Source organism: Metopolophium dirhodum, chromosome 6 (genome assembly GCF_019925205.1).
Source record: "Metopolophium dirhodum isolate CAU chromosome 6, ASM1992520v1, whole genome shotgun sequence".
NCBI lineage: Eukaryota > Metazoa > Arthropoda > Insecta > Hemiptera > Aphididae > Metopolophium > Metopolophium dirhodum.
Genome location: NC_083565.1, coordinates 14,203,874 through 14,226,459, shown reverse-complemented (window position 1 = coordinate 14,226,459; position 22,586 = coordinate 14,203,874). Strand labels below are relative to the sequence as shown.

Sequence of the window (22,586 nt, the reverse complement as noted above, 5' to 3'; positions counted from 1 at the left end):
ATGTCAAATGTCGACAAATCATTTGATTCTTATTCTTATAATGTTATATATATATATAACTATTACATAAGTATATGTATAACACTACTAAACCAGTAACATTATTATTATAATATATAGGTAACTAAAAAAAAGTAGGTCAGCGCATTTCGGTGGTGGATGTTTGTCCATCGTCCCTCGGACAGGATAGTGTAAATATATAATTATATAAATTACCTATTTATATAAATCGTTCTTAAGCTGTTCTTAAAACGCTTTGTTTATCACCATAGAAACGAATAAAATTAAATAAAAAAGATTCTCTCGTCTGCTCAGAATCGTTTTTTATCGAATGCGATCATTGCATTCAAATCGAATACAGTAAAATTACACTATCCTGTCCGAGGCCCGAATTATAATTATAATTTCTAATTAGGAAATATCATAAAAATGAAAAAAAATATAAAATAAAAGAAAAAGCTCAAATGTTTTGAAAATTTTACCATGTCTAGGTATGGATAATATAAGTAAACAACCCAAATTTCAAGTTTTTACGAATGTTTTTAACCAAATTAAAACAAAAATCTCCCAAAATTAAAATGTCCATTAATAGCTCAAAAATGGCTAAAATTTTCCGAACTTTAAACCATAAGGAACAAAATCTAAAATACAACAAAAAATATCTCTTGTCATTTTTTATTTGAAGTAATATTTCTGGTAGAAAATGTCGTCCGTAATTATTTAATATTATAAAATCGTGGAATCGTACGTTTTTTCTCCTTTAACCGCTTTTATTTCGAGTAGCGTTTCGAAAATCGAAAAATGACGTCTTTAAAGTACCAGCTCAAGAACATTACCTTTCAGAAAAGATGCTATACTTGATACTTTTGAGCAAGTTTAGAGGGGAAAAAAGTGTTTACAGAATGAAAAAAGAAATAAACATCATTGTAAAACCATTACGTTCCTCGCTCCGCTCAGAATCTAAAAATTGACTATAATTTGTTTATATTTGTATTTTAAAAGTTTTTTACTTTTATATTATTATTAAAAAAAATCTATTTTACCACAATGATAAATTTATTACCAGTACGTAAAAATACATAGAATAATGTTTTGGCCAGAAAAATCATAGGTAGGTACTTATTCAGATTAATAGGACAATTTCTTATTTCAATAATGGAGGAAAATAATCTGGATTTAGATGGAACACGTTGCTTACTATATTTAAATGCATATTACCTATAATATATACTTATTATTATATATGTGAATCCTTATATGAAGCCTATTTGGGCTTATCGAATGCAAATGGGGCATAGCGCCAAACCGTTATCCCAAATCCATACCACTCAGCCTTCACAATAATCCATCATTATTCGTCTTATTTCCTCAGCCTCCTATCATGTGGCTTACTTTACACAGACTTACAAATATAAATTGTTGATCAACTAGCTAAGCATGTCTGTGCCAAATTGCTTTCTAAACTTAATATCTTTATAACCCTCTTTAGTTTATCATCTATTTCAAACGGGCACTCTCACTGTATGGAAAAGTCGCTCTTTGATATTGTGCAGGTAAATAGTTCTTAAATGTCTACCGATGTCTACTGAATCTACTGGCACGTCAGGCAGACATCATAGTTACATATTATGACACGTGCAAACAAAGGCAAAATTATAACCAACTTTTTTTTTTGTGGGGAGTAGCCCTCAAATGTTTCCTCATTAATCTGTGTGGAAATTTCCCCTACATCCTTCTACTAAGTTGGTTATATTTTTAAATCGCTTGTAATAAATATAAATTAACAACAATATTTATAAACGTATTTATAATAATTATCAAGTATATGATTCGCCAAGCACGTCCACCCTTATTTGCTCCTTTATTCTTGAATAATGTATTTTTTATTCAAATTCTGATTATTGTAATTTTTAAATATACTTAAGGACTATATTTTCAATTGTTTAAATTTATATATATATATACTTATAAGTAAAAATTAGCTAAATAATTTGCATTAAAAATGTTGGTTATCATTTGAAAAAAAAAAAGATTGTAACGCCACAGGGACAGTCCTTAAATAGTACAACAAATCTAAGGTTAGGTTTGTCAAATTTGAGAAACAGTCTTGCAAGTTTCAGCATAGTCGTTCTTAGCCAATTTTATGCTTCATCGAAGAAAATATTATTCGTCACTTATCATCCAATGTATATTGCGGGGGGGGGGGCTAAGCTACCACAAGTATCCATCTCGTTGCACCTATATGCTTGGGGAAATGTTCAACTTTTATGTTCACTTTTTTTACGTGGTGCAGCGTGGGCAGAGGAATTCGTGGCATGCAAAATATATGGCCACGAGGTAACGTCTACGAGGTACGACGATATAAAAAAAGCTGTTCAAATCGCGTTGCGAGACTGTAAAAATTTTAATTCAGGCAGTTTAAAATCAAATAAAAAAAAAATTACGCGAAATAAAATAAATGGTGTAAGTAATTTGGGACAAGCGAAGTTGTAACTTTAAAGACTGCAGCGTAGGAACCATATTATATACGTGGACGAGTATAATATAAAGTATCACTAAATATTATATACATATTACATACTGGTAAGAATTATTGACAAATTGAACGTATTACGAATAATATTCGTATTATAATATTTTTATTGACATTTTGAGCTTTGAAGTTATTCGGTCGAAATTACTATACCACGTCGTGACGTAACCGAAACACTTATTGAAGTAAATACATTTTTTTTTATAAAAAACCATTCAACAGCTATAATACGCATATGGGACAATTGTCTATTGTATAAATAATATTATATAATAGACTAGTCTGACGAGATTATCAGAACTATAGTTAAATCGGTAAATTACTGTAGTAGATACACATAATACCTCGCATAATACTATACCAAGTGACCTACCAAAAATGCTCATCCTTTTTTTATTTAATGGACAATTTTTTTAAATATTGATAGTTAATGTACCTATACTTAATAGTTAATACGAAATTCGAACGAGTAGTTTTTCAGTTGTTATCATGTTTATATTAAGGATAATAAACTTTGATAATGGTTTTATAAACATATAAAATTGATGTAATATTGGATTTAGTGTTTATTATAATTGGCCCATTTTTACAAATTAAAAATGTTGACAGATACTGCTGACAAATACATGAACTGTATTACTAACATTTTCAAGTCACCATAGCCCTAACAATATTATCTTCCAAACACATTATCATATGGACATTAGACCTATTATTCAAACCACACAAAGTCAAATAACTATAAAACTACTCGTTTGAATTTTGATTTTGTCCAAATTTCCAGAAAAATGAACAATTAAATAATTTGCGGTTAAAAAGTGGAGACGGGGTTTGATAAATAATATAATCTCCTCAGAACACTCGCGACACATTTAATTATACATACGAATAAGGCCTCGTACCTATTTACGATGATGACGACTACGTGTATTTAGTACGAACAATAAATCATTTTAAATAATAGTTAAGCGCACGCACAGTAAACAATGTAGTAATAATGATATTATATTATATACTTGTATTGTAATTGATATCAACGACAAGCACACTTTGATATGTGTGCGCAGTGACCGAATACTTTTAGTACCTAATTATAATGATATGTTTCTCGCACATACCTATTCAACATTAATCTATACCATACGGTATTGTGTACCTATCTTTGCCGACGATTATATAAATTATGTTTGGGCGTCAAACCACTGCTGCAGATGTAAGTACTGTGTTATGATTTGTGCGTTAAGTGTTAAATACTACCTATACATATATTATATACATTTAATATCTATATTTATATATAATGTGTAAATAAAAAAAATGTATAATTTTAAATATTTTGAAAATTCTTTGTACCGTTTTATAGATTCTGAGTGTAGCGATTTTGAGTTCTGATTTCAAAACGTATTGATAAGTTAAGAATGTGTTCAATGTAAAAACCGTTAATTGTATTATAATTGTAATTAAAATACATATCACACGATCAACTGTTTTAGATAGTTTTTCAGTTGTTATCATAATAATCCTTAATAATAATTTTACAAAAAATAGATGTAATCTTGGATTTAGTGTTTATTATAATTGGCCCATTTTTACAAATTAAAAATGTTGACAGATAAAAATGAACTGTAAACTAACATTTTCTTGTCACCATAGCCCTAATAATATTATCTTCCAAACACATTATCATAATATGGACATTGGAACTATTATTCTAAACACACAAAGTCTAATACCTAAGAAACTACTCAAATTTTGATTTTGTCTAAATTTCCAGAAAAATGAACCATCAAATAATTTAAACACTTAAAAAGTGGTGGGATGGGGGGGGGGGGGGTTCTTATTTGAAAAATAATATAATCTCCTTAGAACACTTGTGATCCTTAAGTAGTACGAAAAATCTTAAGAATTAAAAAAAAATATTGTCTATACGTTTATTAAAAAAATTAAATAATCATATTTTGAACAACTGCATTATTGGTGAAAAAAGGGGGGTGAGCATGCTTGGTGAATCACTCTGTATGCAACACAATTGACACACGTCATCTCTTCGTATGTGCGTAATGCGTATAACATATTATTATTATCATGTTCACTTATATACGCGTTGTAGCTACGGAACAGGGTGTAAGGCTACATCTACAAATCTGCATTACTTAAATACCAATATTATACCTATATCGTTATAACTATGCTGGGAGGCCGTATTAATCCGGAAAATAAATGGGCGGAACGTATAAATTCCGGACCGTATAAATCCGGAACGTATATCGCCGGAATCCAAAAGTGAAAAACCGTATTTGGCCGGAACGTATACCTCCGGAATTAAAAAAAATACTAAACCGTATTTTCCCGGAACGTATTTATCCGGACTGTATAATTCCGGAACGTATATTGCCGGAATCCAAAAGTTAAAAACCGTATTTGGCCGGAACGTATACCTCCGGAATTAAAAAAATCTAATAAACCGTATTTAACCGGAACGTATTTATCCGGACCGTATATTTACGGAAAGTATTGTAAATTGCCTATTTGAAACCCCTGAAAAAGAAAGTTGAGAACTTTATTGCTAGATCTTTATTGCCAGTGTTCATTTTTATTTATTACAAAGATAATATGTGATCATAATTTGGTCATATTATATTATAATAAATTTTGTATAAATAAAAATAAATAATACCCATAATACAATATATTTTTTATTATTCTATTAGTGGTCAATGGAGCGATGAATATGAATTTACTTTACAAAAATGTCAGTTTTTTTATTTAAATCTGTTTGTAATTAAAATTATTTCTCTGTAACTTAGGTTAGGTATCTACCAAAAAGTTAGACAGTCTTCACTCAGAATAATTTCTTGTCGTGTGCTTTAAATTTAACACATCCATTACAGTAAAGCTGTTAAATACTTGACGAATTTTTATAATCATTGGATATTTAAAAAAACAACTTTTTTTAAAACATTTAGTACCTTCACAGAGTTGAATTAAATAATAATTAAAACGTATGTCGTATGATCACTCCAGGATGAACGCGTAATTTGTTTTTAAGAAAGTAAACTTTCGAACATTGTGGACCATTCAGTACGCTTCAGAACTATATAATTTGGAGCTTAAAAATAAGATGCAGATACATTAACAAATTACCATATTACATACCATATTATGAGAGCTCGATGGATATTTTTTCAAATAGTTTAAACAGGCAATCTGTTTAATTCATTAATTTATGAAGTTCCTGTTTAATTGGCACATGCAGTTAATTTTTCCAACAATATATATTATTTATTTATTAAATCATCATAACCATTAACCATTACATTGATATAATATAATATATAATATATTATATGATGTTATAATAAAATAGGATGATGTAGTCAAAAAATGCATAGTATCATAAGTACCTACAACAATTGTATATTTATATTATTATTTATTAATAACCAAAAGGGTTTTATATTCATTTTAATTGTATCTTAAATAGGTATAAATAAATTCTTATTGATAGGTATTGCATTAAATAAAAACAATCCAGTTTAGTTATTTTGATGGTTCAAAAAATAGTAGAAAATTGTAATATATTTTAAAATATTAAACATGTATAATAGCTAACTATGTATTATTAGCTTGGGACTTTAAATTTTTAAAGCCTTAATGGCTAATACTTAGGTACATATTATTATTATTATAACGTCTTATCATGTTAATATTCGTATAATAACAATTAATACATTATATTTTAATTTTCCACTATTCCTAAATACCTAATTAACAGGACAACAACGCGCGTTTTTTAACGAAACGTATAGTTCCGGAAAGTATATGCCCGATAATAACTGATCGAAAATACTGATTGCAACACAGACATGTCATATTATTATTGTGTACTGCAACTTGAATAAAAATATGAAAAAAAATAATATTATAGGTGATAAACTATTCTTAATTGAAGGGGTCAATGGACAAAGGTGTTAACTAACATTTTTCCAAAAATGCATTTTATTGCACGAATAAAGGTGTTATAATGTTATAAACATTTTATAACAATTTGATAAGGTTTTATTTAGTGGTTACCATGACGAAATAATACTTCGTCATGGATGCTAGTGATAACTGAACAACGATCAAAAATTCAAAAATTCAAATCAACGACGAACTTTTTATATTCACTATTATTTCTAAATAAATGAATGCGTATTACTAGTTACTATGTTGCTATCAATTTTAAAAGTTTTTTTTTTTTGCGTGATTTCTAACTTTGCTTTTGATTAGATATACGTGAGTATTGTCTCATTCTCATGGTAATATAATAAGTAATTATAAATAAAAAAATGTCATTTTTGTGATCAGCACATGGAAATGCTAGAAGATGTTGGCTGTTTTCCAAGAAAAAATCAACAGTTTCTTGAAATACTTCATAGCTATCACAACATTTTTCAATTAATTTGTATGTCATATTGTGTAGTTTTGTTTGATGAACAATTAAATATTTTAAAACTAATAGAAAAGTTTAATTTAAGAAAATTCTTTGAAAAGTGACTTCTTCCATTCGACATAATGGGCATCTTGTTGGTGCTGGAAGGGATGTAATGCAATTGTTGCAAACCCATGCATGACCACAAGGAATAACAATATGCTGTTGAATATTTGCTGCTCTTGCATTCAAACATACTATGCACGTTGACACTTGTGGAGCTATTGGCAGTTGTGGTTCCTGAATTGGCTGTACAACAGCAGCAGCTTCCACTTCTGGCTCAGAATTTGGATCTACCTCATTGATCCAATTTATATGTCGAGATATATATCTTGATGTGGTATACGAAGTCAATTGCATGAACTGCCACATACTTATGATCCCAGCATCGTATTGGCTTGTGGCATTTTTAAGTCTTTTGGATTGTAATAAATATTTTGCCTTCAGACTCCTAGTAGGTTGAAGATTATTTTCAAGCTGCCTCATTATAACATGGTAATTATTAAATAAATTACTCAAATTACCTATAAGAAAAATGTTATAAGTAAATTTCAGAAACATAAATTATCAGAAGATGCATACTTATTTGTTTGGTAATACATTAGATAATATAAATTATATTATAAAATATTTATCACAATCCATACATATATATAATTAGTATTTTCAGTTTACAAACGTTAAAAATAACTTTTAAAACAAGTAGTATTTAATTAATCATATTGATTAACATACTTAAAAATATCCATAGATTGGGATGAGTCACTGAAAATTTTAATCTTAATTTATTGTGGAAACTTTCAATATTATTGTTTGTACGCCTAGGAAGTCCATGAACTGAAATTATCTGAGTTCCCACACGGCGCAACCAATACCTATAGTTAACACAGGTATAAATATATAATAAATAAGTATTATTTATGGTATTCAAATATTCAACTGTACAATACAAACATTACAAACCAAGTATTTACTTAATAAGCTACTATAAGTAATTAGGTTTAGGGTATAGTGTACAGATATTCACCTTTAAATGAATCTAAATATAAGTTATAAAAGTCACTGTGATAGTAAAATACAAAATATACATAACAGTTTCAAGTTACTACTAAAAATTTCTTTTGAATTATTAAAAAAAAAAAAAAAAATACAGTTGATATACTTTGTTTAAATATCGAATTTCGTTAAAATTTGAACTTCAAATGTGTATAAAAAAAATGTATTTTCCTATACATATTTATTAGATTTTTGAATTTCAATCAGAACTACTTATTACTGTACTTTTTAACCAAAAACTAAATTTATACTACCTAAACAAAAAAAAAAAATGCTAATAAAAAAAAAATTTTAATATCTACAAATAGCAAAAAAAACCTTTTAAATATTTATAAAAAAATACTATGCATTTTTACTTTTAACGACCTAATTCCCAAAGTACCAATTAGATCCAATTTTCTTCTAGAAAACACCTTTAAATACTGAGTTAAAGTAGAACATCAAAATATTTTACTGCTCCAAAAAATTATGACAAAGAAAAAAAACATAAAACCATTGTACATTAATAGTTTTACAACAATCCAATATGTATTGATTTTTAAATATTAACAACTAATTACCTCTCATAATAGTCAAATAAATTATGCATCGCTACTCCATGGTTGATTGCATACATTTTAATTAATTGAAATGCTCTTTCTATATCCTGATATGGAAGCAGTGGAAGGCCAAATAAAAGGTTTAAGCTTTGCAGTGCAAATTGATTAGTATTTACAAGCCTATAGTATCCTTTACTTTTCATATTTTTAAAAACTGCCTAAAAAGATTTAAATATAAATAACTTAAGTATACTAATCATTAAGCAAAATTATAATAAAAATAAAAATTTGTATTTTTTAGGTAGGTACTTGATTATGGTGGAACCAACAACCAGATGTTCGAGCTTCAGGGAAATATGATTGTAGAACATCTCTAAGTGTAGATTCATAATCACTTATGATAATCCTTGGAGAAATGTTTGCTAAAAGATTATCTTTAACATATCGAAATACACTGTCATATGAATTCCTAGACTTTGATTCCATTAGTGCGAATATAATTGGTATTGACTATAGATAAATAAATAAATGAATGAACATCAATATAATAAAAACAATTGTAAGTTAAATTTTTGTTTTAGGTATAATATACTTACATAATTTTGTATCATAGCATGTACGCTCAATAATTGATAGCCCATGTTTACTGGAACCACTTTAAAAGTAGCGTCTACATGAAGCTCCTCAATTCCAGTACCACAAAAACTTTGTGACAAAACTGGACATGCAAATATCAGGCTAGTTTTACCATCAAGGTCACGAATACAGCTCCTAAATATCGTAATGTCACAACAATTGAATCTTTGAAGATGCCCATTATCAAATAAGGATGCTAGTTCCTGAAGGTTCCCAGGCAATCTAGGCATTACTGACCTACGGGCCAAACGCATTAAAGATTCAGCTGTAGGCTATGGATATAAGCTAGCTGCTATTGGATGCCTAAATCAATAAATAAGTATAAGCAATTATAATTAATTTTTCAATAATAAAACTTCTAAAATTTACCTTAAGCACTCTTCGTCGTAAATTTCTTTTAATAAAATATTTTCAGCAGCAGCTCTTCTTTTTAGTACTGCTTTTAAAGCATCTATTAACTGAGGGGTATCATCTTCACGCTCATGATTAGAGTGAGACCTCATCACTATAATTGTTCCGTCGGCCATCTTTTTCATGGTTCCAGGACTAAAGTGCATGGTACTTTTGCTACATTTGTAATAACTATTGAATAACAATATACAATATTTATGAACTACAAGAATTCATATAAGCTATATTTTCTAATAATTAAAAATTTAAAGCAAAAAAAAAATTTGTAAAATATAATATAGTATTAGGTACCTATTATGTATTTCAAAATAATAAAAAGGATCGAGAGTTAAAAAATAAAAGTATTAACAGTCAATCCACACACATTTAAGCACACCAAAGGATAATTTAATTTAAAATATCAATTTTATAATATCATATTATACACAATATATTTTGTTATATTTAAAATTATTTAATTATATAATAATTAGATTTTAGATTCTAAGCGGAACAATGAATGTATTGATTTTACAATGGAGTGATATTTATTTAATTTTTTTGTGTTTGTTTGGATAATCTGTAGTAGAAAAATAGATTCGATTAGGGGCGGCGCTTACGTTATTCATGAAAAAGTGCGGCATTTTTAAAGGAAATTTATATTAAATTCAGAATCACGCTAGCCGTCGTCGTCGCATCGGCCGGTTCCCCCACTCAATTTCGTGTATGCAGCTCGAGGCCTAGGTGGGAGCAAATGACGACGAGTGTCTGCGGTCGGCGGGTCATAACCATCTATATTGTATAAATCACAACAAAAACCCTTCGTAAACTTCGTGCAAAAATGACTAAGTAAAAAAAAAATATTAGATCATTAAGCACTATAAAGATGTGATATCAATTAATGCTAAGTATATTGAATTTAAGTAAACGTATTTTGTTTCAATAATTTATTTACTTGGCGAGGAATTATTTCTGAAAAAAAAATTTTGATTAATATAAATATTAATAATAATATTATTAAAATAATCATAAATATCTAACGCAGCAATGCTATTATAAGGTGATAAACTCTACAAATTTGAAATTAAAAATCACCTTACAATAAAAATTACCACAATCTCGTTGCTCTAAAAACATTTTATAATTAGTTGCATTGCTTTCAGTTCTAGTAACATATAATAATAAAAATGTAATATTAAAAATAATTTACCGCCCAAAGCACTAGCTTAAAGTGTTTACTGGGAAATACGGCACTGGCCATTTAATTATTTTGTTCATCACACTTTGTTAATTCCTCGCCAAGTAAATAAATTATTGAAACAAAATACGTTTACTTAAATTCAATATACTTAGCATTAATTCATTATATCACATCTTTATAGTGCTTAATGATCTAATATTTTTTTTCTTAGCCATTTTTACAAGAAGTTTACGAAGGGTTTTTTTTTTTGATTTATACAATATAGATTCACTCTAGTGTAAAACTTTCAAAGTTGGAAAACGAAGCATTATTTCAACTACCTACTTATCGTGTACACGGAAACAAATTTTATAAAAAAAACACATCCGCTCAGAATCTAATATAAAATAATATATAATGTATACATAAAATTATTTATAAAAAAATGTAATAGTTATAATGTGTATTAGCTTAATGAACTATGGTTAAAAAAAAATCGGTATATATTATATATATAGTATATTTTTATTATAATATGATGTGTGATTAGGTACTTACGTGATTCCATTTTTTTTTACCATTATTGTCATATCGGTATCCATCATGGTTCATTGTAAAAGTGTGTATATATTTGAGCAGATATAATAAATATAATATTATAAATTTTGAATATTATAATTTATAATATTCAAAATTTTAAACTACCAACATTAATCCTCCTTGAAGTCTTGATGAAGAATGACAAATTTCAAAACTCAAAAATAAGAAATATAATAAATAACTATATACCCGTATTGATATATATAAATTAATTATATATATAAGAGGTATAAGTAAATATTATAACTGATTTAAAATTGTTATAAAAACAAAACAAAAGAGTCTAGACATTATGCTTACTTACCTTTATAGACCTACAATTGTACGGGTTACGTGGAATTAAATATTATATTATTATTTCCAAGGATCCGCTATTTCAAATTAATAAATGATACCCATTCTAGGTAACTGTTACATTAAATGTGTCTAGACTAATTAATAATAATAAATAAAATAAAATAATATAACTTAACACAAATTATTAGTTTTAATTTTTACCTTGTCTAAAGGTACCTAATACGTTTTGCCTTGCGCTATCACGATCTTGTCTTCTTGGTTTATTTCGACAACACTACGTTGCGATCGACAAATTTATAATTTATGCTACATATTTGCATTGTTCTAAATTATAGTTTTTAATAAAAATAAACGACCATGGTACCTACAGTATAAAAGTTTTTTTTTTACCAATGTAACTGGTATCGTCAAGTATTAAATAGAACCTAAAAATAATTATCTGTTTTAATTTGTTTAATTTTTAAACACATTTACTTTACTATATGTACTTCTTGTTATTTTTTTAGTTGACATAATATATGTATTTTAACTAAATAAAATAAATTTAAGAATGAAGATCATAAAACATTTATATAATAATATATAACAAAAAGTTACGTTACTTTGGGATCTTAGGGTGTTATTAGACCTGAAACAAGACAATTTTTTTTCTTATAGGCAATAAGTACTTGCATCTCATTTTTAGTTCAAATTCATCTCAAATTTAATTCTAAGTGCTCTTTTAACAAAATCGCGTTTTGGGAAAACAATATTTTTTGAAATTTTTCGCCGTTAACTTACAAGCGAAGGCTGTAAACTAGAATATTGTTCCAACGTTAACACGTCCTGAGCAGGTCTGTGTACCTACATACAATGGTATATCATGATTCATGCATGATTTATGTATGATTATATGTACATTCATAAAAAAACAGGAGTTTGTAGGGTACACGCCATGTGCCATTACATTTTGCAGAAAACATTGCATTATACAATTTCATTGTGTGTATAAAATATAATATTATAGGTAAAAGTTATAATAGTCACCAAAAATAATGTTTTTGAGTTATAATGAAATAAAAAATATCATTAATATTCATTTAAACATCTAATTTTCTCCAAGTTTCAACTTAAAATAACTATAAAAAAATCTGTGCTTATATATTTTTTTAGATTTTTTAGTTACAATATTACCCACTTATGAGATATCTCGTTTTAAATTTCCAAGCATTAAAAATTAAACATCTTATACATTTTGAACCGAAAAATGATTTGCAAATGTTCGTGATATTGAGATTGACTAATTTTGTAGAAATCTGAACTTAAAATCTTCATTGTTTATCTTCATAACAACTATTATGAAGAACCTTGTATTAATTGTTCAAGATTTTAGATTTCATTGATCAATAATAAGAAAAAAAAGTTTTCAACATTTAAATTGCCTATTATGAACATTTTATCATGTAGGTAGTAGGTATAGACAGCCTCTCCCGGCCCGTTATCAGTTTGGTACCGAAAATGGTTGAAAAATACCGAGTTTTTTTTTTAAATCAAATATTTTGTAGTTTTGTACATTGCCAGGGCGATTTTTTTCAACCTTAAAAAGTTAAAAGTTGAAAAGTTATCTAAGATCAACAATGAATGAAGTAATGTATTTTAGGAAATATTTTTATAAAAGTTATAAGTTATAACATAACTATATCAAATTCTCTGAGCGGAGCTATGAAGCTAGTGGTTTTACAATGATGTTTATTTATTTTATTTTTTTTATCCTGTATACAAAATTTCTACTAGAAGGAGTGCTTTGATTTCAATATGTAGTATCTTATCTTTTAGCAAATTGGATCAAGGCGGTACTTTAGGGACGTCATTTTTTGATTTTCTCAATAGTTATTTAATGACACGGAAAAACCACCGACAAATTACAAAAAACCGCTAAAATTGGGATTTTAATTTCTAACGCTTTGTTTATCACCATAAAAACGAATAAAAAAATAAATATATTTCAATATAAAATATCCAGACTGACAAATCATCTCCGCTCAGAATCGTTTTTCTTATACAATGATAATATTATATCATTGAATTCAAGTTGTATGTGTTCTTTATTAATATTTACCTATTTGATTAGCATTACTTATAAAAGTGTCTAAACCATATACAATTTTACAATACTAGTTATATTATTATATAGTATTTTTGAAAATATAAGTTGCTTTAGTTCGATCAAAATTAAACCGATTTTAAAATTGTGTTTTATCCATATTTAAATCTACATAACAGATTTTAAACGTTTTAAAAATATATTTTTTTTAGACATTGGGAAAAGGAGGCTATTATTCATACGATACACATACAAAAAAAACTGTACTAGAATATCTATATATTATCGAATTAGAGTAACTGACTTTCCAATTATTAAATATACCGTAGATGTATAATAATTGTATACCTAACTATTTTTATTTTTATTTTGTATCTATTTAAACATAAAAAGTACCAATATATTTTTTACCAAAACCATTGTCAAACCATTTATTTATTTATTTATTTATTTATCTCATAATTATAACACCATGTTCATAAGTTTGGACTTTGGATTCTAGTATTGTTATAGTTATGAATTAATTTTATTCGCACTTACACGAAAAGTAAAACTACATATTATGTAAAAAACATTTTTTAATTTTTTTTTTTTTTGTGTAAAGGGGCCTATTGAAAATTATTGTCGTGGGAGTCCAATATTAGCCAGCCGACACTGGGTACAGACGATTATAAATTATAATATTTTATTTTAATTATTTGGTGACAATTTTAAGTACCTATCTATGTTCAGTTGGTTTTCTTGTTGTGTTAATGCACATATTATATCATATAAAAATGTTGTTAAAATTAAAAGTTTCTACGGTGGAGCGGTTATTCATTTTTGAGTACGACAGAAAAATGATTTTGTCGATAACTGGTTTTGTGTAGAAACTACCTTTTTTTCTTAATTTTTTTTCGTTTTCATGGCGCTTTGAAACTACTGGGAATTTTTTACTTTTGAGTTTTGAGCCAACAAAGTAATGACTAGATTCACTTTCCTATTAGAAAAAATGCTGAAGTATACAATCACATAATTTTTGCTGTCCTAATAGGTGATGGTAGACACAAAATAAAAATAAAATATAAAAGCACAAATCGTTGTAAAATCAATACATTGGGCCGCGGTGTGTGTGACGGTAAATGGACATTTCCCTCCCCCCCCCCCCCCGACTGTTTTCGGTTTAGTGGGACATCCCCCCCTATATTTTTGATGCGGACATTTTTCTCCAATTTTTTTTAATTAATTATTGACTAATAATATTGAATTTAACAATATAATATTATTTATTATTTAATATGAAATTTTTTTTTTAAATAAAATATAAAATATATAAAATAGTTTTTATTTTCATAAATGTAATAGATTATAAATGTATATGTTTGATTAACTGAACTACTTACTTGAAACAATAAAAATTTAAAAAATAATAAGTAATTTATTAATTAATAATTTATTATATTTATGAAAATATTTGAAATTAGGCATAAATATATTTATACTAAATAATAATATTATATTTTTAAATAGTAAACTTTTAAAAAAAGGGGGGAATGTCCTACTACACCGAAACAGTACCGGGGGGGGGGGGGGGGGGAGAATGTCCGCGATTCGTGTGTGACATGGTGTGAGTTTAATTATTATGTACGTCGAAAGCAATCGGAGTATACGACAATACTTAATTACGTAATTACAAATATGTTTACAAAACAAGTTTTAAACAACTTGTTTTAAACATGTTTAAAACATAAATTCAAAACATTTATTTTGAATATTTCGTTAATTGTTTAAAACGAATAAAACGTAATATGTTTAAAACAGTGTAACTCCAAGTAATATTGAGTTTTTTTTGTTTTGAACCGTTTAAAAATATATACTGTTTGAACTGCTTGAAACTCAAACAATTTTTTTTGTTTAAAAACCATTTTGAACAGAAAAAAACAGTTCAAAACAAACAATTTTTTTAACATAAAAATACACCAACTGATTATTAATTGTAATCTGGTGTTATGCAAGGGGTTTAATATAGGCAATTTACAACACTTTCCGGACAAATACGTTCCGGGCAAATACGGTCCGGATGAATACGGTTTTTACCTTTTAAGAGTCCGGGCAAATACGTTCCGGTCATATACGTTCCGGAAGAATACGGTTTATACTTTTTGGATTCCGTCGAAATACGGTCCGGATAAATACGTTCCGGAATTATACGGTCCGGACATATACTTTCCGGAACTATACGTTCCGTTAAAATACGGTTTATATTTTTTGGATTCCGTCGAAATACGGTCCGGATAAATACATTCCGGAATTATACGGTCCGGACATATACTTTCCGGATTATTATAGCCCCCCACTATGCTACATGATGGAACTTTGACTATTATGACCGCATCGTATACGTCATATACACATATAGGTATTATGCGATGTTATTAATAATATAATAGATGATTGTGTGCATTTAATTACTATTGTTGTGGCGCGGACATTATATTACGGATCTGTACTTACAAAACAGCTCACTAATCAGTGACCAGTGTTTACCTATGATACTCATCCGTCGCATTTACTCTTAGCAAAGTTATGACAAACCTTAAACACACTAATTATACATACGAATAAGGTATCGTATTTACGTTGATGACGACTACGTGTCTATAATACGAACAATAAATCATGTTAAATAATATAGTTAAGCGTATACGCACTGTAAACAATTTAGTAATAACGATACTATATATTTATATATATATATTACTTGTATTGTAATTGATATCAACGACAAGCACACTTTGATATGTGTGCACAGTGACCGAATACTTTTAGTATCTAATTATAATAATATGTTTTTCGCACATACCTATTCAACATTAATCTACACCATACGGTATAGTACCTATCTTTGCCGACAATTATATAAATTATGTTTGGGCGTCAAACCACTGCTGCAGATGTAGGTAGGCACTATGTTATGATTTGTGTGTTGTGTGTTAAATACCTATACAAGTTATATTATATACATTTGATATCTATATTTATATGTACGTGTACGATATCGACATATCGTATATTAATTGTACAATAATCAAGAAATGTGTGAATAAAAATAATTGATAATTTTAAAAATTTTGAACACTTCATGAACCGTTTTTTAGATTCTGAGCGTAGCGATTTTAAGTACTCATTCAAAACGTATTGATAAGTTAAAAATGTGTTCAACGTAAAAACCGTTAATTGTATTATTATTGTATTTAAAACACACACCACACGGTCAAATGTTTTAGATTCTTACAGTTTGGGATGGGCTTCAACTTTTTTAAATATCTTAAAATATTTTTATTTTGAGTGCTCCATACCTCTGGGTATTTGAATTAGAATGTTCCATCTTGGTCTTAGAATTGTTACAGTTAGCACTTCTGCATTATTATTTACTTACAGAAACCTTTGAATACCTATAATATTGTCAATTGAATACAAAATTTAAGCAGTATGAATAGTATAGGGAATAAAATAAATAATAGCTTTTGTATAATATATGATACAATAGAGTAATAGTACTCTATTTTATGATAGCTGATATAAGTGATAACATCGGTACTAGGTAGTACAATATGATTTTACATAAGTGACGAATGATAGTAACGATTTTTTTTAGTAAGAAATGACTATCAAGTTCCGGAACTTGCCCGCAAATGACAATGGCCAATGGTGTATCATTGGATTCAAATGTCACACGCCCAGTACGGCAGTGACCTACTCAATGGACAATGACAAGATACACTGAAAACCTACTTCACAGCAGAATGACTCTCTGGATGCTTACGTTGCTTCTTCCCGATTATTTTAAAAAATTTTAAGAAATAGTAGGAATTTTACTTTAGACAACTCTAAGTACCAAGTGAATTCAGTTCGTTACCAGGAACTATCCTTAAAGTTTAAATTCACACATCCTAAAACTAACAGGAACATCAATCTCTCCGCTCAGAATCTAAAAGTGGAGGTTTATGCCATCCCTCGTATCCCCACTCACATCGACCACCAATGATGTTCCCAGGGGGAGGTTAGGGGTTATTTCTTCCGCATTGGCCACTGTCCCATAAATTCCCTTATTTGTGTCTTTACTACTACAACTCTTTGTGTACTACTACAACAATTAATCTAAATATATTATTACTATTATAACTTCCGCCCCTCCCGTTGAAAATTCCTGGCCGTGCCAATGTCGTCCATATAATTTAAACAATAACTATATAAGTATTTACCTCAATACCTGTTAAGTATATGCATAATGTATTATAATATTATATTATAAAATACGTATCGGTAGATATGTCATATATTTCATAGTTCATACGATATCTATATTCATAATCGCACAGATAATAATTTCTTCATTGTACATAGCACACAATAATATAGACTTAAAGAAAAACGCACTCTATATCACTCTATAGCTACTTGAATATTACCCGAGTGTTCGCATCTCAACGAGTAGGTATAATACTATAATATCATAATTTATTACGATTGACGAATTAACGATACTCGCACGCACGTGCACGCGTGGTAAATGTTATGACAAAATAAATGGTCAAATAACATATTATAAATATTATATTATTATCGCTTGCCATCCATCAACCTTTTATATTATTTCATACAGCGGTAGGGTAAACGTTCACTAAATGCATATGTTATGTATATATTAATATAGTCGTTTGGTATAAATGGATATTATTTGAAATACTAAATATACTGTGATCTGATGACGTGCCAACTCTGAACTTACTGAACTCGTTGTCTTAAAATATAATGTGGAGCCAAAATCACATCAAAATACTAAATAGCATAGTGCTATAGTAGTAATTAGTACCTATCAAGTATTTATATAATTTGCGACTTTTAAAAGCATTCAGCCACTGCGGCGCTCGACAATGTTCATAACAGAATGCTTTAATAGTATAATAATATGATTAGTGTTTACAGTTGTAGTGTATTTAGTGTATAATATTCCCGTAAAAAACGATTATTAAATACCATTTAAATGAGTAAGTGCATATTTTATAATCCATTAAAAATAGTACTCGATTAGAAAAAAATCATAAATAGTCAAATTGATAGTTTGTGTTTTTGTTTGAAACCCGTCCAATGCATAATGTCTAACTAACTTAAAACTCTGCAACTACCTACCATTATAAGTCTAGTCATTTTAGTTAAATGAAAAGTTGACAAGATGATAATGGACGCCCCCCACCCCCCAAAAAATACGTTAAACAGTAATTTTTTTTATTCTTGTCATAAAATACGTATAGACTATAAATTGTCTTTTGTGCGTACCTACGCAAACGGAAGAGTTTCTATATGACTATACATGACATGCAAATGTGAAAAAGTCGAATTCACATCGCACTAATTGCTGATAATAATAATATGTTAGATGATTAAGATCCCCCCTCCTTCAAAAAATGTTAAAAATCCGTTACTGCAGATTAGCAAATGTGATGTACAGCGTCGTACCTATCTACTGTACTGGTGACAAATTCTTCACATTAATTATAATTTCGCATTATTACACAGCGAAATGTGGAATACAATTTAAGGGACTGCGGAACATTGGCGGTTGTTATCGGTATAAATGGTAAAATATTATGTTTCATATACAACGGTTATTAAGTGTTAACGCTGATAATCTCAATATAGTGAAAAATATAATATCCGAACAATACAGTCTCATTCACAAGGATAAGTCTACGGATAAATTTGATAAATTTGAATATTTTAATAATATTTCCCGTTTATGTACATCCGTTTAAATATTATAATGAATCAGTCGTTACTATTATGATATAACACATAATATATTGACATATTGTTATAAACTGTATTATACTATAGTATATCGTAATATTATAATATACACCACCCCGCACTCACGGTGTAATTTATGGTGGATTTCACAGTCAAAATGATGTCGAGTAATAACGATAAGTCGATAACCCAACCACATAGACGGTGCACGATTTTGACGGCGTAATATTACTAGCGGGAACGACATGTGATGATGCATATAATATAGCTATAATACAATAGGTACCTAAATATTGTTAAATAATTATGATAGTACTTACACGAAATATCAAAAACGTATTTCGTAATATTTAAAAATAATAAATATAATTACATCGTAATATCATAATAAACCATGACTCAACAATAAATATTTTTTGAGGGCCACTTTAGACAATTTTCGGGCACTTGAGAAATTTTTTTTTTTTTTGGGGGGGGGGGGTGGGGATGAAAATTGAAAGTACATGTTAATGCAAAAAAAATGAAGGCAAAATCAAAAAAATCAAATAAAAATGAACGAAAACCTCATTTAATTCAACATAAAAAAAATAGGAATTAAAAATAATAAATGTCGTCCACGGCCATGACCGCGGATGAATTCACCTCCTTTTAATGAGTACTTAAAATATAATTTACGAATACGACGAAACACCACCAACGACCATCGCAATAATAATATGTTTGCTATAAGTATATAGAATATAATTAATATAATACTATGACTATAGCCGACTTGCCGACGCCGTGGACAAGAGGGAAGTCGCATGAGCAATATTTGCACATTTCGAATCGTCATGGTGAAATCGCGGAATATACTAACAAAATATCACATGGACAAAACACGTCCGTAACTATATAGCAGACGTATAATTATATTATAATACTGGCTGTATATTATATAATTCAAATTTAAGTATAATTAATGTTGTAGCAAACAATAATTAATAACTAATAGTATAAAAAAATGAATATGTTAAAGCAAAATACACCAGCAATATAAATACAATATAGTATACATGACTCGAATATTCGAGTATAATTAATATTTAATAGTTCCATACTTACATTAATTATTTTTAATGTTTTATTCTAGAAATAATACTACCTCATGCTAATTGCTAATTAGGGCCCTCGTACCCCCCTGGACCCTGCCACCGTGGTATCTGAAAGTGAGTGCCGATTATAGAGACAGAGTTATGTATTAAAGTAGCATTTGTAAAGTAATGAAAGTGATTTTAGTGATAGGAAGGTGGTTTGGTGATAATTATTTGTGATAAGAAATGGCTTTTTGGTGGTCTCGTTTCGAAGGCGGGAATGTTTAAAAGTTAAGTTTGAGTGTTGGTGTCTAGAAATCTCACATGGGCCATGATACGGTCCCCCGGCGTATGCCCGGTGCTTTTTTTTGTGTAAAAAAATTTAAATTTGAAATCCGTGTCTGAGTGTCTAGCAAGTCAGTCATCACCCGTCTAGGACAAAACCAGAATGAGCAATCAGCCTGCGGCGGATAGAGTGTTATGTGCTATCGCTTGTCCGGTGCTTTTTCGTATGTAAAAAGTGTAAAGTCGAAAACCGTGTTGGAATGTCTAGCAAGTCATTCACCTGAAGTGAAAATCGATTGACTTTCAAGTGGGCCATCTAGGTATTATAATTATAATTATATTTTTATACTGACGACATCATTTCGTCCATGCAGCGATATTTTACTGGCGATAATATTATATAGATTTCACGATACCTATCTAACTGTTTAAGTGGCGATGTACCAGTACCTTGGTATTTCATCAATATTACCTAGCGTACCATTTTAGATTGCTTTATTTATACGAGTTTGACGTCTTTGGCGGTTATGGTGATTTTCGGTTATATTATATTGGTATAAAATGTCAAATCCATAATTCTTTTCCCAAATATTCAATAAAAGTATTTATACACATATAAGTTATAACTATATAACCTCTAATATATGTAAAAACAAATTTCGTGTTCAAAAGTCATTACCGTTTACCAATCTAAACACAAAATTCGTTTTTACATACATAAGACATTACAACTATATGTGCACAAATGATTTATACGCTTTTATTGAACAATCGGGAGAAAAAAATTATAGATTTCACTCATTTCAATCATTTTAATTAAGTTGATAAACGGTTATGACTTGAATTAGATTTGTGTATATATAACTATTATTTTGATCGCCGAATGATAAATTCACCTATCTATGCAAAATCATTAATCTCACATCAACGAATCGTCATCGACAGTCGTACATTCCTCAGATAGTATATCATAATATTTATAAATAAAAATTCACCGTATGAATCACATCGTCTGACCGATCGAGTCATATATACTATGCGCGAGTGTAATAAAATATAATACAATATAAATATATAATATAATATATAATAAAATTATAAGTACAATATATATATGTGTGTGCGCACAAGTATAATTACGTCACTCTCGATTCGTAAAAAAACGGTGTAGGTAACTTCTATAGGTATAATACATCACGGTATAAGTAATAATTTAATGACCACATCAAAACGGCTGACGGCGAATGTCATATTATAGTAATGAGAAATTTTTAACACGTAAAATAACAAATATTACGTACGCCATCGGAGTGTATTATTATGATATTATGCCATGTGCAGTGTACTTACATTATACAGTCATATGGATGATATTTGTAATACGGCACGTGTCTCGTTGATTTTCAAAACGTTTGCATGCCGGACAGTTTATAATATATACCGGGTGATTCGTTTATATATAGACACTATCGTTATTTCAAAAAAATATTCATAATTTTCTTTTTTTTTTTTTTTTAAATAATTTTAAAGTCCAAGCATTAATTGTCTGAATAAAAACATATTTTTTACTATTTTTTAATGGTTATCATTTTTTCAACGAAAATATGCTTTTTTAATTCCTTATTCCAAAGCAAAATACTTATTTGTTGG

The 22,586-nt window shown here is 28.5% G+C and overlaps 1 protein-coding gene across 2 annotated transcripts; it reads right to left on the bottom strand.

Annotated features, from left to right (window-relative positions):
• Positions 1-6,007: 6,007 nt before the first annotated feature.
• LOC132946879 (uncharacterized) lies at positions 6,008-10,428 on the bottom strand. Of its 2 annotated transcripts, none has more exons than XM_061016986.1 (7): positions 10,249-10,428; positions 9,608-9,820; positions 9,199-9,541; positions 8,912-9,112; positions 8,624-8,820; positions 7,743-7,882; positions 6,008-7,531 (listed from the first exon to the last, which is right to left on the bottom strand). In XM_061016986.1, the coding sequence occupies exons 3-7, from the start codon at positions 9,490-9,492 to the stop codon at positions 7,044-7,046; spliced, it is 1,320 nt and encodes a 439-aa protein (XP_060872969.1). In that variant the 5' UTR covers positions 9,493-9,541; positions 9,608-9,820; positions 10,249-10,428; the 3' UTR covers positions 6,008-7,043. The 2 variants fall into 2 exon arrangements, with proteins under 2 accessions (XP_060872969.1, XP_060872968.1); XM_061016985.1 differs by lacking the exon at positions 10,249-10,428 and adding an exon at positions 9,941-10,240.
• Positions 10,429-22,586: the final 12,158 nt, after the last annotated feature.

What these genes read in the sequence shown, in the direction of transcription:
- LOC132946879 (XM_061016986.1), bottom strand. Translation starts at nt 9,492, where the DNA reads ATGCGTTTGGCCCGTAGGTCAGTAATGCCTAGATTGCCTGGGAACCTT. An exon ending in ATGCTATGATACAAAATTAT is followed by an intron (nt 9,113 to 9,198) that starts GTAAGTATATTA and finishes ATTTATCTATAG; the next exon opens with TCAATACCAATTATATTCGC. An exon ending in TTATTTGACTATTATGAGAG is followed by an intron (nt 7,883 to 8,623) that starts GTAATTAGTTGT and finishes TGTTAACTATAG; the next exon opens with GTATTGGTTGCGCCGTGTGG.